The sequence below is a fragment of the Bombina bombina genome, chromosome 5 (assembly GCF_027579735.1).
Source record: "Bombina bombina isolate aBomBom1 chromosome 5, aBomBom1.pri, whole genome shotgun sequence".
Taxonomy (NCBI): domain Eukaryota; kingdom Metazoa; phylum Chordata; class Amphibia; order Anura; family Bombinatoridae; genus Bombina; species Bombina bombina.
Genome location: NC_069503.1, coordinates 307,844,931 through 307,861,244, shown reverse-complemented (window position 1 = coordinate 307,861,244; position 16,314 = coordinate 307,844,931). Strand labels below are relative to the sequence as shown.

Genomic DNA, 16,314 nt, shown 5'->3' with positions numbered 1-16,314 from the left:
TTTTTGGGTTCATTGAGAACATGGTTGTTGTTCAATAATAAAATTAATCCTCAAAAATACAACTTGCCTAATAATTCTGCACTCCCTGTACACATTAGAAAAAAATGTAAAGAAAATGAACAGATTCAGAGAGAAAAACAAAACAGCATGAAAAGCCAGGAGATTCTGTCTTAAGCTGAAAAAGAATTCTTCAGATTGGCCCTCAACACAAATTCTGACACATGGAAATGAACACCCTGTATGTTAGATGAAAAACTTTTGGGAGAGTCTGGTAACATTTTCAGAAGTGTTATGTGGTCAGCATGTTCATTTGATATTATGCATTAGCAAATCCAAGGGCAGAAGTGGAAAGTAAAATGTATGGAGTTGGTCTATGCCCATGTCACAAAAAGAGCGCTTTTATTTTCTTCTTTTTCAGCACGCACCACCTGTCTGTTGTTGAAATACATCAATAGTATCTTCATCTTCCATTTCCAGCTGTGCAGGGGTGTCTGTTTCATTGATTGGTTGTCCATCAAACCTAAATCTTTTTTGCCGCATTGACAAACCCTGTCTGTCACAGTATGCTTTCATTAATTTGCTGAGAGGAGTGTGTCTCTTTATTTTAAACTGAACCACAGAACCATCTTGTCCTGCCACTTTAAGATTGATCTGGTCATTTTCAGTCTTCACAGTTTCCTTTGGTTTTTCCTCAGACATTATTAAGTCTCTGTTTCTCTCCCGCTCTTTTTTCTACCCGTGAGCTTTTTTTTCTCCCCTCTCACCGTTTTTATTTTTTTCAAGCGGGCCGTGATGCCATTTTTGATATCATCAAAATTGATGTTAAATCTTTGTCTTTAGCTATTTTAGCTAGGAGAGCTTTGTGGCTTAAATCTTGGAATGTTGACATGGTATCTAAGTCTAGATTACTATCTCTTTCTTTTCAAGGTAATAAGTTATTTGGTTCTCAGTTGGATTCAATTATTTCAACTGTCACTGGGGGGAAGGGAGTTTTTTTGCCTCAGGATAAAAGACCTAAGGGTAAATCTAAAGCTTCTGTTTTCGTTCCTTTTGATAAAATAAGGAACAGAAACCTAATTCTTCCTCCAAAGAATCTGGTTCCAATTGGAAACCTTCTTCAAGTTGGAGTAAATCCAAACCATTTAAGAAATCAAAGCCAGCCCCCAAGTCTGCATGAAGGTGCGGCCCTTATTCCAACTCAGCTGGTAGGGGACAGATTAAGATTCTTCCAAAAGATTTGGGCAGATTCTGTCCAAAATCAATGGATTCAGAGTATTGTCGCTCAAGGGTAACGAATAGGATTCAGAGTAAGACCTCCTGTGAGAAGATTTTTCCTCTTACGCATCCCAGCAAATCCAGTAAAGACTCAGGCTTTCCTGAAGTGTGTTTCAGACCTGGAGCTTTCAGGGGTAATCATACCAGTTCCGTTTCAGGAACAGGGTCTGGTGTTTTATTCAAATCTTTTCATTGTCCCAAAGAAAGAAAATTGATTCAGGCCAGTTCTGGATCTGAAAATTTTGAATCGTTATGTAAGAGTGCCAACTTTCAAAATGGTGACTATAAGGACAATTCTGCCTTTTGTTCAGCAAGGGCATTATATGTCCACAATAGACTTACAGGATGCATATCTTCATATTCCGATTCATCCAGATCATTATCAGTTTCTGAGATTCTCTTTTCTAGACAAGCATTACCAATTTGTCGCTCTTCCATTTGGCCTAGCGACAGCTCCAAGAATCTTTTCAAAAGTTCTCGGTGCCCTACTCTCTGTAATCAGAGAACGGGGTATTGACGTGTTTCCTTATTTGGACGATATCTTGGTACTAGCTCAGTCTTTACATTCTGCAGAATCTCACGCAAATCAACTAGTGTTGTTTCTTCAAAGACATGGTTGAGGATCAATTTACCAAAAAGTTCTTTGATTCCTCAGACAAGGGTCTCCTTTTTAGGTTTCCAGATAGATTCAGTGTCCATGACTCTGTCTCTAACAGACAAGAGAAGATTAAAATTGGTTTTAGCTTGTCGTAACCTTCAGTCTCAATCATTCCCTTCAGTAGCTATGTGCATGGAAGTTTAAGGTCTCATGACTGCAGCATTGGACGCAATCCCCTTTGCTCATTTTCACATGAGACCTCTCCATCTTTGTATGCTGAACCAGTGGTGCAAGGATTATACAAAGATATCACAATTAATATCCTTAAATCCCAATGTTCGACTATCTCTGACTTGGTGGTTAGATCACCATCATATAGTTCTAGGGGCCTCTTTTGTTCGTCCAACCTGGACTGTAATCACAACAGATGCAAGTCTTTCAGGTTGGGGAGCTGTCTGGGGATCTCTGACAGCACAAGGGGTTTGGAAATCTCAAGAGGCGAGATTACCAATCAATATTTTGGAACTCCGTGCGATTTTCAGGGCTCTTCAGGTTTGGCCTCTGTTGAAGAGAGAACCGTTCATTTGTTTTCAGACAGACAATATCACAACCGTGGCACATGTCAATCATCAGGGTGGGACTCACAGTCCCCAAGTTATGAAAGAAGTATCTCGGATACTTGCTTGGGCAGAATCCAACTCCTGTCTAATTTCTACAGTTCATATCCCAGGTATAGACAATTGGGAAGCGGATTATCTCAGCCGTCAAACTTTACATCTGGGGGAGTGGTCCCTCCATCCGGATGTGTTTTCTCAGATTGTTCAGATGTGGGGTCTTCCAGAAATAGATATGATGGCTTCTCATCTAAACAAGAAACTTCCCAGGTACCTGTCCAGGTCCAGGGATCCTCAGGCGGAAGCAGTGGATGCGTTGACAGTTCCTTGGTGTTACCAACCTTATGTTCCCGCCTCTAGTTTTTCTTCCAAGAGTGATCTCCAAAATCATCATGGAACAATTGTTTGTGTTGCTGGTTACTCCAGCATGGCCTCACAGGTTTTGGTATGCAGATCTTGTTCGAATGTCCAGTTGCCAACCTTGGCCACTTCCATTAAGGCTAGACCTTCTATCTCAAGGTCCATTTTTCCATCAGGATCTCAAATCATTAAATTTGAAGGTATGGAAATTGAACGCCTAGTGCTTAGTCATAGAGGTTTCTCTGACCCTGTGATTAATACTATGTTACAGGCTCGTAAATCTGTTTCTAGGAAAATGTATTATCGAGTTTGGAAAACTTATATTTCATGGTGTTCTTCTCATAAATTCTCTTAGCATTCTTTTAGAATTCCTAGAATTTTACAGTTTCTTCAGGATGGTTTGGATTAGGGTTTGTCTGCAAGTTCCTTGAAGGGACAAATCTCTGCTCTTTCTGTTTTATATCACAGAAAGATTGCTAAGCTTCCTGATATTCACTGTTTTGTACAGGCTTTGGTCCGTATCAAGCCTGTTATTAAATCAATCTCTCCTCCTTGGAGTCTTAATTTGGTTTTGAAGACTTTACAGGCTCCTCCATTTGAGCCTATGCATTCTTTGGACATTAAACTACTTTCTTGGAAAGTGTTGTTCCTTTTGGCCATCTCTTCTGCTAGAAGAGTTTCTGAATTATCTGCTCTTTCTTGTGAATCTCCTTTCCTGATTTTTCATCAGGATAAGGCGGTTTTGCGGACTTCATTTAAATTCTTACCTAAGGTTGTGAATTCTAACAACATTAATAGAGAAATTGTTGTCCCTTCTTTGTGTCCTAATCCTAAGAATTCTTTGGAGAGATCCTTACATTCTTTGGATGTGGTAAGAGCTTTGAAATATTATGTTGAAGCTACTAAAGATTTCAGGAAGACTTCTAGTCTATTTGTTATCTTTTCTGGTTCTAGGAAAGGTCAGAAGGCTTCTGCCGTTTCCTTGGCATCTTGGTTAAAGCTTTTGATTCATCAAGCTTATTTGGAGTCGGGTCAAGTCCCGCCTCAGAGAGTTACAGCTCATTCTACTAGATCAGTCTCTACTTTGTGGGCTTTTAAGAATGAAGCTTCAGTTGATCAGATTTGCAAAGCAGCAACTTGGTCTTCTTTGCATACATTTACTAAATTCTATCGTTTCTTCAGAAGCAGTTTTTGGTAGAAAAGTTCTTCAGGCAGCTGTTTAAGTTTGATTCTTCTGCTTATGTTTTAAGTTTTTTTCTTTCATTTATGAGATACAACTTACTTTTTTGGTTGTGGATTTAATTTTTTCAGCGGAAAATAGCTGTTGTTATTTTATCCCTCCCTTTCTAGTGACTCTTGTGTGGAGTTCCACATCTTGGGTGTTGCTATCCCATACGTCACTAGCTCATGGACTCTTGCCAATTACATGAAAGAAAACATAATTTATGTAAGAACTTACCTGATAAATTCATTTCTTTCATATTGGCAAGAGTCCATGAGGCCCACCCTTTTTTATGGTGGTTATGATTTTTTTGTATAAAGCACAATTATTTCCAAATTCCTTTGTTGATGCTTTTTACTCCTTTCTTTATCACCCCACTACTTGGCTATTCATTAAACTGAATTGTGGGTGTGGTGAGGGGTGTATTTATAGGCATTTTGAGGTTTGGGAAACTTTGCCCCTCCTGGTAGAATTGTATATCCCATACGTCACTAGCTCATGGACTCTTGCCAATATGAAAGAAATTAATTTATCAGGTAAGTTCTTACATAAATTATGTTTTCTTAAAGTCAAATTCTTATTCCTTATAAATACAGTAAATTAGTGGGTTTATTTGTTTACTTGAACTACCAAAATCCAAAGACATATAAAAATGAAATATATAGCAGAATTCATGACATAACTGATGATATCACTAATAGCATCAATGACATTGCCTATGGCTTTATTGGTCCCACGAGATTTACTTTTAAAAATGATATGAACTTTTATCAGAGCAATCAACAAGGAACAATATTGTACTAGCACTGATCTCTATCCAGCACCACTGATTATTCAAAAAACATATCCACCAACATTATTATATTGTAATATTGCATGCATAATCAGTATAATCACATGTGCTTGTACTATATATATATGCATAACATTCTTATTGTGTAATTACTTATATATTCAGGTACACACAAATAAATAGTGTTATGTATAAATTACTATATATAAACTAGTGATGGGGAATGTGCTTAAAGTGTTATTCGTTTGGTAGAGCGATTAGTCCTGTTGACATTCGTTTTGGACAATTGAGTATTGATAAGAATGAAAATCCATTAAAATTTGGTAATCAAATGTTACTTTAGTTTTCGAAAGTTCATAATTAAATCGAATATCCACATAGTTGTTGAGAGCATTAGAAATACTATTATAAATATATAGATTCAATTTTTTTTTCATTTGAATATTGCATAATTCACATTGAATTATTAGAATTTTTTTTTATAGAATATTACATTTAAAGAAAGCATTAGAAATACTATTACATTAAATGAATGTTAGAATGTTGTGTAAACATTAGAATTTCGAAACCAACGAATGTATTAAAATATGCTTAATTTTTTCGAAAGTTGCAAAACATTTGCCCATCCCTAATATTAACTACTATTTTCAATATACAATTGTTTACACTGAGGTTTTGTACTTAACTAAGAATTTCATGTTTAGACATTTCAGTTTTTCTAATCAAGGTCCTACGCATAGCTGAATGATTATAATCACTACTTTATTGCTTTAAATATTCACAAATATCTCAATGCTATTCATATATTGCTCCACTATGTCTCCTATTCTATAAACATTAGTGGGGTTCAACTTTGGTTGATAGACAAACAGATATACTGATTTGTTTTGAAGACAATATTTATAAAATATGCATTTGCCTAATAAATGTTAGGAACGAGCACTGTCTTCCAAGGGAAAATATGCTGACTGCTTAACCTCACTCATTACCAGCAGGTCTGTCCTTTGGACAGGGTGAGAGAGGCACCAGTCCTGGGCCCTGGACTTTGGGGGGGGTGGGGGTGGCTGCACTGGCTTTAGGGTTGAGGTTATGAGAAATGTACATCCTGCATTTAGTTTATGAAGTTGTTGTCGTTTATAGCATCAGGAGGTGTAATATAAAGTGGTGTTTTTTTTTATTGATATAGGACACAATGAATGTTGGGGCAGGGTCGGCCATACAGTTGGCAGGGCATACGGGGGTGGGGAATAATGGGGCTTGGCTGAGGGGCCCCAAACATGTGTCCTGCATAGGGCCAGGCAAATGCAAAGGATGGCCCTGATGAAAAGAAATGTGAATTAAAGGGACAGCCTACTTGAACATTTTTATTGTTTAAAAAGATAGATAATCCCTTTATTACCCATTCCCCAGTTTTGCATAACCAACACTTTTATATTAATACACTTTTTACCTCTGTGATTACCTTTTATCTAAGTCTCTGCAGACTGCCCCATTATCACAGTTGTTTTAACAGACTTGCATTTTAGCAAATCAGTGCTGACTCATAAATAACTCCACAGAAGTGAGCACAATGCTTTCTTTAAGGCAAAATAAATGCCCTCTCTTACATATAAGCAGAAGGCAACACGCTTGTCTGACATTTTTACTAAATTAATGTATTGTTTCCATGCTCTTAGTATTTTTTAGTGATCGTATATTCTGTGGCTAATACACTTGCTTGTTTTGCTAACATAAAATGTGCATATCTTACTTTGGATCTTACTGCCTGCAACCAGGATTTCAAGACCAGGTGTTGATTAGAAAATTGAGGGTTCCTTACCTGGCTAGTAATGATTTTATGTAATCTGCTTATTCATCATCATGAAACCTAAGTATCTCTCCATTATCTAACAGTAAAGTAAAGATGTTTATAGTGTATGGTTGTTTTTATTAGCGCTGCGGAATCTGTTGGTTCTCTGCAAATAACTGATAATGATAACAATAATAATTTGTCCAACACCTCTTCTAATGTAATAGATCAATCAGGTTTTGTTCTGATACAGAGCTATAAATCTAAGAATGTAGAAACAAACAGTCTGTGTAATGAAAGATTTTATATAGATATTGGTCTCATGTTAGAAAAAACATTTAGTATAACTAATATCTTCAGGAAAAAACTTGCCTCAACATCGCAACTTGAAAGCTCTAAAAGTGAACTAGCCCCTCTTCACAGCTACAAGTTGCAAGTTCAGCTTCATTATACCCAATAGAGCTGCATCATTTACTTTCAGGCATGTCTCCCCTTAAAACACTGTCTATTCCTGGAGGTTTTTACACTGCTTTAACCTTGTTCTCTGCATGTGCATTACCTTATTCCTTAACTTAGTTTGATTAATTAATTAATTAATCTCCACCCAATTTACCTTATTCCTTAACTTAGTTTGATTAATTAATTAATTAATCAATCCCCACCCACTTTGTTTTACTTGCATCTATCCCTTTAATCTATTTCTAGTTCTTAATTTTCTCAGCTGGCTGTCACTTATCTCCCTGTCTCCAATCAATTAACTTAGAAAACTCAGCCGTCTCTAAAAACCTTATAAATTTAAGACCAGCTAAGGGGTAGCATTTGCTGGGGTTGAACATTTGCAGAGTATTCCATCTCTCTAAGCTTTTGAAGAAGATTTGAGGCAAGCAAAAATTTTTTTTTACATTTTTGCACTTAATATTTTGGTTTGTTTTCAGGATTGCTTTTCATTTTAACAGTCTCATGCCTAATCCACAGACATGCTCACCTGCTCATACCTTACCCTTCTCCACAAGCAGTTTTTATAGGCCCCTCTCTCCTTTCTTCTCCATACCTTAGCTCTCATGAACTACTCTCTATTTTAAAATCTATGTCACTAATCTGCACCACCTCACAGAAATACCCCCACTGCTATAAATCTCATTCTCACCTACTCTTACTTTCCATCTTGCTGCTATTAGCATCAGGTGACATATCTCCAAATCCGGGGCCCACCCTAATTCCCACCATTACCCAATCACGCACTCCTTTTAGTAACTTTAATAAAAGCAACACACATAACCTCATTTCCATCAAATGCATCCCATACGCACACACACTCCTTTCACTTGTGCACTATGGAACTCTTGTTCTGTCTGCAACAAACTTACAACCATTCATGACCTATTTATATCAAATGCTTTCACCCTTTTCGCAATTACCGAAACATGGCTATCTTCTTCTGACACCATTCCATTGCTGCTCTCACACATGGTGGTCTCCACTTTAGCCACACCCAGAGGCCAGGTGAGAAACATGGCGGTGGTGTTGGGAACCTGCTCTCCCCCTTCTGCACTTATCAGTACCTACCTACCTCCAATCCCATCTCTCTCCTCCTCCTCCTTTGAAGTCCACTGTATTTACCTGTTCTCCCCTCTCTCCCTCAGAGTGGCAGTCATCTATCGCCCTCCTGGACCGACCTCCCAATTCCTTGACAACTTTGCCGCCTGGCTTCCTCACTTTCTCTCTACAAATACACCAACCCTAATTCTTGGGGACTTCAACATTCCCATTGACAACCCATCTGCCCCTGCTGCCTCTAAACTTCTTAGACTCACATCCTCCTTCGGTCTCTCAGAATCCACCCTATTCCCTACTCACCGTGATGGACACTCCATCGACCTGGTGTTTTCCTACTTCTGCTCTATATCTGACTTTACCTGCTGCCCTTTTCCCATTTCAGACCATCACCTGGTCACCTATAATATTAATACTACAGCTAAACCCACCTCCCCATCCCACCCTACACCTGTAGAAATCTACATGCTGTGGATCCACTCCAATCTTCAAAAATCATTCAAGATCTCCTCCCTCACACTTCCACTATAACCTGCCCTGATCACGCTACAACTCACTATAACAAAACTCTCTCCTCTGCATTAGACACACTTGCCCCTCCCCAACTGCGCAAAACATCACACCATCAGTAACAGCCTTGGCATTCTCAGCAAACACGCTATTTGCAAAAATGCTCCCGTACTGCTGAGCGTGTCTGGAGGATAACTCACTCTGAACATGATTTCATCCACTATAAGTTTATTCTTCTTTCATAAACTTCTGCTCTTCACTTAGCCAAGCAAACCTACTTCTCTTCTCTCATATCTACTCTTTCCTCAAACCCTAAATGACTCTTCTCCACCGTTAACTCTCTCCTCTACCCACCTGCTCCACCTCTCTCATCTGTCTTTAGTGCTCAAGACCTGGCAGACTACTTTTTAAACAAAACATGTACTATCCAAAACAACATCCCAACACCAACCTGGCCCAGTTACTTCCTCTGCCACTGCATCTTCCATCCAGCCACTAAGAATTAAGTTTCTTCCTTACTTCCTTCCTCAAGCCTCACTACCTGCCCGCTCCACCCTATCCCTTCCCATTTAATACCCTCCCTGTCTTCCACCCTCACTCCTGCTCTTACTCACATCTTCAACCTATCTCTCTCTACCGGTTCATTCACCCTAATTCTCCTGAGAACTACCGCACCATATCACTGCTTCCTCTAACATCAAAACTCCTGGAAAAACTAGTTCACAATTGCCTAACCCACTTCCTGTCAACCAACTCCTTGCTTGACCCCCTGCAATCTGGATTCCACCCCAAACACTCAACTGAGACTGCCCTTACCAAGGTTACTAACAATCTTATTTCTGCTTAAAGTAATGGCCACTATTCTATACTTATCTTACTTGACCTCTATGCTGCCTTCAACACAGTTTACCACCCCCTCCTCCTACAGACCCTTAGCTCTTTTGGCCTCTGTGACACTGCTCTTTCTTGGATTCACTCTTATCTTTCTCACAGGTCTTTTTCTGTGTCATTTGCGGGTGACTCCTCCTCTCCAATGCCTCTGTCTGTTGGAGTACTTCAAGGATCTGTTCTGGGTCCTCTACTCTTCTCCATGTATACTTCTTCACTGGGTAAACTTATCAACAGTTACAGCTTCAAATATCACCTCATGCTAATGACAACCAGATCTACCTGTCCACCCCTGCTCTCTCTCCCTCTGTCCTTTCTCATGTCAGCGACTGCTTATCTGGTATATCTTCCTCAATGGCCTCTCACCACCTAAAGATTAACATATCCAAGACTAAAATCCTTCTAATCCCCCCTCAAGCTCTACGCCAACTTCTGACTTTTCTATCCCTGTCAATGGCATCACCATCTCCCCATCGCCACGAGTCCGCTGCCTCGGAGTTACACTTGACTCAAATCTATCCTTCATCCCCCACATCCATTTGCTTTCTTCATCCTGCCGCAACCACCTACGCAATAGTTCCAAAATTTGCCCTTTTCTGAGTGCTAACACCACGGAGTAAGTAATTTACTCCCTTGTTATTTCCCGACTTGACTACTGCATTAACCTACTTACTGGCCTTCCTCTTTCCCGCCTCTCCCCCTTCAATCCATCCTAAATGCCTCTGCCAGGCTAATCCACCTTTCCCATCGCTCTGTTTCTGCTGCACCTCTCTGTGAGTCCCTTCATTGGTTCTGCATTCACAGCAGAATTAAATTCAAAATCATCACCCTTAAATACAAAGCTCTCACCAACGCCGCTCCCCACTACCTATCCTCTCTAATCAACAAGTATACTCCAGCCCGCCCACTAAGATCCAACAATGACCTCCTTGCATCTTTGATTATCACCTCTTCCCATGCTGGACTGCAGGACTTCTGTCATGCCGCACCTACCCTCTGGAACACTCTCCGTCGTGCTGTCAGGCTTTGCCCTAATCTTTCTTCCTTTAAATGCTCCCTGAATACTTTTTTGTTCAGAGAAGCCTACCACCCAACTCAGTAATAAATTAACTTCAATTACCTAACATTTCCCTCATATAACTCTGCATTAACATCTTTCTCAATCTTTCAGTCCTCACCTCTTGTTTCTCAACCTCCTCCCCTTCTAGATTGTAAATACCCACGGAAATAAGGCCCTCAATTCCACCTGTATGTGTTTGTAAAATTTTGTCTTGTCTCTTACAAGTTTGATATCATTGTTTTATTTACATGAATTTTATTCATGGACAGTGCTGCAGGATATGTTGGCGCTTCATAAATAAAGTATAATAATAATAATAATCTCGTGCATAACCTTTTTCTTCTTGACGCATAGAACAAGTTCCACTATCACGGACACCTGCGTCACGAAAACCTGTTCAAAACCATACAAAACGTGTTCATACAAAAAGGGAAAAAATAAACCCACTATAAAATAAAGCACTAAAACATGTACAAAGAAGCACTCTGAAAAAGTAAAAGAAAAAAACTAGACAATCTAGTCAGCTTTGTAATGGAGAGATATGACCATGAGACAAGATACTTCACAGGGGCATTAGAGTCTTTATGAATTTCGTAAGTTTGGTTGAGGTTTTGGAAAAAATCCCCCAATCAGTTTCCCATTTTTTTAATAACAAAACAGATGTGAATACACTACTCCTAAAAACATTTATATTCACTGTGTTTCAAAAGGTGTTTCTGAAGTTTTTACTGTTAAAGTTTTAACCGCTTAGCAAAATGTTTTCATTTAATGTATTGAGCACCTAACACAACTATAGATGCTAATGGTAATGTCCACTAATAAATTGCTCGTAAATATAGATGAAGTGATGCCCAATGAATTTCTAACATGATCTGACCTTTACAATGATGCCCCTCAGCAACCTTAAAAGTATCCATTTGTTTGTCTATATACTTTCCCTCCTCTTGTATAGCCTATTCAGAGGGAACTAGGAACATTAAAAAGAAAACTAAAAACCTTTCTATTCCCTTTCTGCAGGGACCTTAAACTACCTATATCTGCTTTATGGAATAACCCGCCATGCATACAGAAGTCAAATTAGAAAGATTAACACCATGTAGTCAGGTGAATAGATGTGTGCACTAACACCTAGAATTATAAAGTTGTGCATTGCAAATAATACATGGAATCCACATGAAAAATCAAGAGTATGGTGGCAGTATCAAGCTTACCTGGGCTCCTTCTGCACTATAAACCTTATTATGGGGGATCAAACACTCTTAGGGGAAGTTGCAGGTTTTCCATGGGTTGGGACAAGGTGGGTGGAGGAATAGTTACAGGTGTTCCATGGGCAGTATCAGGGCAAGTGGTGGTGGAGTTACAGTTGCTTTGAAGATAGAGCCGGAGGTGTGGTTAGACAGTTGTGGGGCATTGCCTTCCTAAAGGACAGGGACAGGTAGTAGTAATTTTTTTATTTATTTTTATTAAATCATCTTTTATTAACATCCAAGTAACACAATAAAGATCTGTAGTAATGACAGATTATGGTCTCATTTACATGTTGCTGATAATGCATTGTTAACCGAGTTTTAACAGTGCTAAACAGATGAGTTTCTCAATATATTCAAAAAACCTTAACCAAGAGTAAATTCCCAAATAAAGGGATAAAGAAAAAGCAAAAGTAAAAACACAAACAAAAAAAAAAGAAGAAAAACTGTCAGCCGTTAGGAATTTAACCCATGTGAGGCAGTCACTAAAAAACTATTATAAATCTCAACTTTTACTGAAAAGTCTGAGGGTCTTGCTTATCCTTGCTATGACTCCCCAAGTCCTCGCTTGGTTTCATATATATTAATCGTTTGCGGGTATTGAGGTTCTGACTCCTTGTGTCCTCCCTTCTATGTTTCTGTACCCTAGCTCTCCTTCATCTGCATAACTTGGCTATCTGTTATTTTCAAGACTTTTATAAACAGCAACTATTTTTGAGCACCCTGTAGGACCGTGTATATCATCCTGTATTCTGTACTGACTCATACAGTCGGGGTGCCCTCTTTGCCCACGTGTGAAAAGCAAGTGTAAGCATACATAACTAAAGAAGGTCCAGGGTGTTCCCATAGAGGGGGTAGTAGTCATTTTTTACATTTTTACACTCCCCGCTCAGCCCAATGGGGGTGCAAAATAGAAGATTGGGGATGCTTTTGCTTCCACCATAGCACTGCAATTGCCTTAGTTCTTCCTCAGACACCTAACATAGTAACATAGTAGGTGAGGTTAAAAAAAGACAGAAGCCCCTTTAAGTTCAACCTATACAAATCTTAATATACTTACAAAAAAGCTCCAGGTGATCCTTAAATAATCCCATTAAAAAAAGCTGACCCATTTAACACAAGCAATCATATCTCTGAATTCTGTGTCTAGCCAGAAATGTATCTAAATAATTTTTAAATGTATTTAAGGTATTGGCATTTACATCCTCCTCAGGTAATGAATTCCAAAATATGATTGCTCTTACAGTGAAAAAACATTTATGCTAGAGGAGATTAAATCTCCTTTCCTCCAGTCTTAAATGGTGACCTCTTGTCACAAACAATTTTCTTGTAATAAACAGAGTTTCCACAATGTCCGTATATGGGCCTTGAATATATTTATATTAAGTAATCATGTCACCTCTCAAGTGCCTTTTTTATAGAGAAAACAGACCCAGTTTGGCTAACCTCTCCTCATAGATTAAAGGGACATAATACTCATATGCTAAATCACTTGAAACTGATGCAGTATAACTGTAAAAAGCTGACAGGAAAATATCACCTGAGCATCTCTATGTAAAAAAGGAAGATATTTTACCTCACAATTTCCTCAGCTCATAAGAGTAAGTTCTGTGTAAAAAGTTATACTCAGCTGCAGCCGCAGGTTAAAAAAAATAAAAAAATAAAGAAATGAAAAGCAGCCAATCAGCATCAACAGTGCTGAGGTCATGAACTCTTTTACTGTGATCTCATGAGATTTCACTTAACTCTCATGAGATTTCACTTAACTCTCATGAGATTTCATAGTAAACTTCCTTAAAGGGACAGTTCGCCCAAAAATGTTCTCTCCTTTAAATTATTCCCAATGATCCATTTTACCTGCTAGAGTGTATTAAATTGTTTACAAGTAGCTCCTTTACTCATATTTCAGCATTTGAAATAGCTGATTTATCCTTTGGTATAGCCCCCTATACTGAAAGTTTTGATACTGGAGTATACACTATTGACAAGCCTAAGTAAACACAGCCAGCTGAAGGAGTTACACTCTCAGTGGTGTGCATGATAGTTAAGTAATAAAATTATAAATTTCCATTGTTCTCTCTATGTATTTAGCTTTGTTGTTCCAGACAAATATAAGATATGGAAGCAAGTCTGTGTACATAAAGTGATAATATAATAAGATCTGATATTACCTGAAGCTCAACCCATTGTAATAAGCTGTGGTTTCAAAGCACAAAAACAGCTACTTCATATACACAAATAAACCTGAAAATGCAATTTCTCAAATATGTTATACTCTGCAGCTGCTATAACAAGTAATTGCAAATACATTAATGGAAAAACAATTTTACAGTGTACTGTCTGTCCCTTTAAACTGAATAGGGAAATAACATAAGTGTGCACGAAAGCTCACTCCCTCAGCTGTCCCAGGACAGACATACTGATTTGCTGCTTAGAAGCCCTTTACAACGGGATGTGGCTACTGAGGAATTTTTGAGGTAAAATATCTTTTTTTTTACATAGAGATGTTCAGGTGATATTTTCTAGTCAGCTTTTTTCAGCTATGCTGCATCACTTTCAAGTGTTTCAACATTTGGGTATCATAGCCCTTTCAATTCTCCATTCCCCTTATTAGCTGTGTGGCCCTTCTCTGAACTTTATGTAAGTCTGTCATATCTGTTTGTGAGATTGGTCCCCAGAACTGCACTCCATACTCAAGGTGAGGTCTTACCAGGGATTTATATAGTGACATAATTATGCTTTCCTTCTTTGCATCAATGCCTCTTTTAATGCATGCTAGTATCTTATTAGCCTTAGAAGTCGCTGCCCTGCGTTGTGCACCCATCTTTAGCTTGTTATCTATTACTACTGCCAAATCCCTTTCCTCCTCTTTTTGGCTAAGTCTAGTCCCATTTAAAGGGACATGAAACCCACATTTTTTCTTTCATGATTTACAAAGAAAATGCAATTTTAAACATCTTTCTAATTTACTTCTATTATCTAATTTGTTTTATTCTCTTGATATTCTTTGCTGAAAAGCATATCTAGATATGCTCAGTAGCTGCTGATTGGTTGCTGTACATAGAAGCCTTGTGTGATTGGCTCACCCATGTGCATTGCTTTTTCTTCAACTAAGGATATCTAAAAAATGAAGCAAAATAAATAATAGAAGTAAATTGTAATGTTGTTTAAATTTGTAATCTCTATCTGAATCATGAAAGAAAGATTTTGGGTTAAGTGGCCCTTTAAATAATAGATTGAAACAGAGAAAAGACAGGCACAACCCGACTTAGGTGCAAATAATTTAATATGAAGTAAGTGCACATACAACAGTGGCAACTTAGAAGCATTTAAAATCAAGAAGTGCAGATATAAAACCAATTCTATCTGATCGGTACAGTCTCTCCGGTGCTTGCTGAACTTCAGTAATCCCAACTGTTCCCTTTACCCCAAACCTGTAAGTAGCCGAGTGTGGAAATAGGCACAAAAGATTCCAAGAAGCAGGTCCGGTAGAGGCTGGTCAGCTCTTCAAGTTTTGTCTGTATTCAATCAGACTTTTTCAAGAGTCAGTGATCACGACTGCCCCAACCGGCTATTTAAAAGGGCCAAAGTGAATTCACTAGTATGCGGTGACCAATCCTGTGTATGGCCACGCCAGTTCTACATGCAACCGTTTATTACAATAAAACTGAGATAGCAGGTATTACATGAAAAAATGGTTATATAAAGATACAAAATACAAGTTGAAAATATGCATATTCTGTTGCTATTACTTGCTACATTTACCATATATGTGCCTAAATATTATGAATAAGTTCATAACTGTGTATTGCTCATGAGTACACTGCATGATTCTACTGTGGAACAAAATCTCTGATTTAAAATAATAAAAAAAACATATATAAATATAAACTGTTCATGAATTTATAAATACCCTCATTAAAACTACACATATAAATAATGCATATATTAAAAACAATGTATGTGTATATGGAATAATTGATCCTTTGTTGTGGAACATATTCCTATGGAGCTTGGATTCTGAAATGCTCTGACACACTGTGGGTTTTTAGGGCTAAAAACCCACAGTGTGTCAGAACATTTCAGAATCCAACACAATCAGGACCCGGGGAGCTTAAGAATAAGGATCATTGGGGAAGCGGAGCCAACGCCTAAGCTGATCGGACGCACATAACTTGAGCTCTTGGTGTAATATAAGTTTATCAACTGAATATCACTATTATAAGCTTTATGATGAGACTCTAGTATCCACCCACACCCCAAAGAGGAGAAGGACGGCATTTCTGGACTCTAGCAACTTTTACATTGCCAGATAAGCTACCTGCCTTTACTACGCACTTGTGGCCATCCTCTATTGACTGAAACAACATAGTGTATGGAGAAACGCCTAGACCTCTTACTCTA

General features: G+C 38.3%; 1 protein-coding gene across 1 annotated transcript; it reads right to left on the bottom strand.

Moving 5' to 3' along the window:
- Positions 1-382: 382 nt before the first annotated feature.
- On the bottom strand, positions 383-782 carry LOC128659317 (small ubiquitin-related modifier 3-like). The gene has a single exon (XM_053712982.1). It carries the CDS (start codon positions 697-699, stop codon positions 415-417), a length of 285 nt encoding a protein of 94 aa, XP_053568957.1. The 5' UTR covers positions 700-782; the 3' UTR covers positions 383-414.
- Between the last annotated feature and the right edge of the window lie 15,532 nt (positions 783-16,314).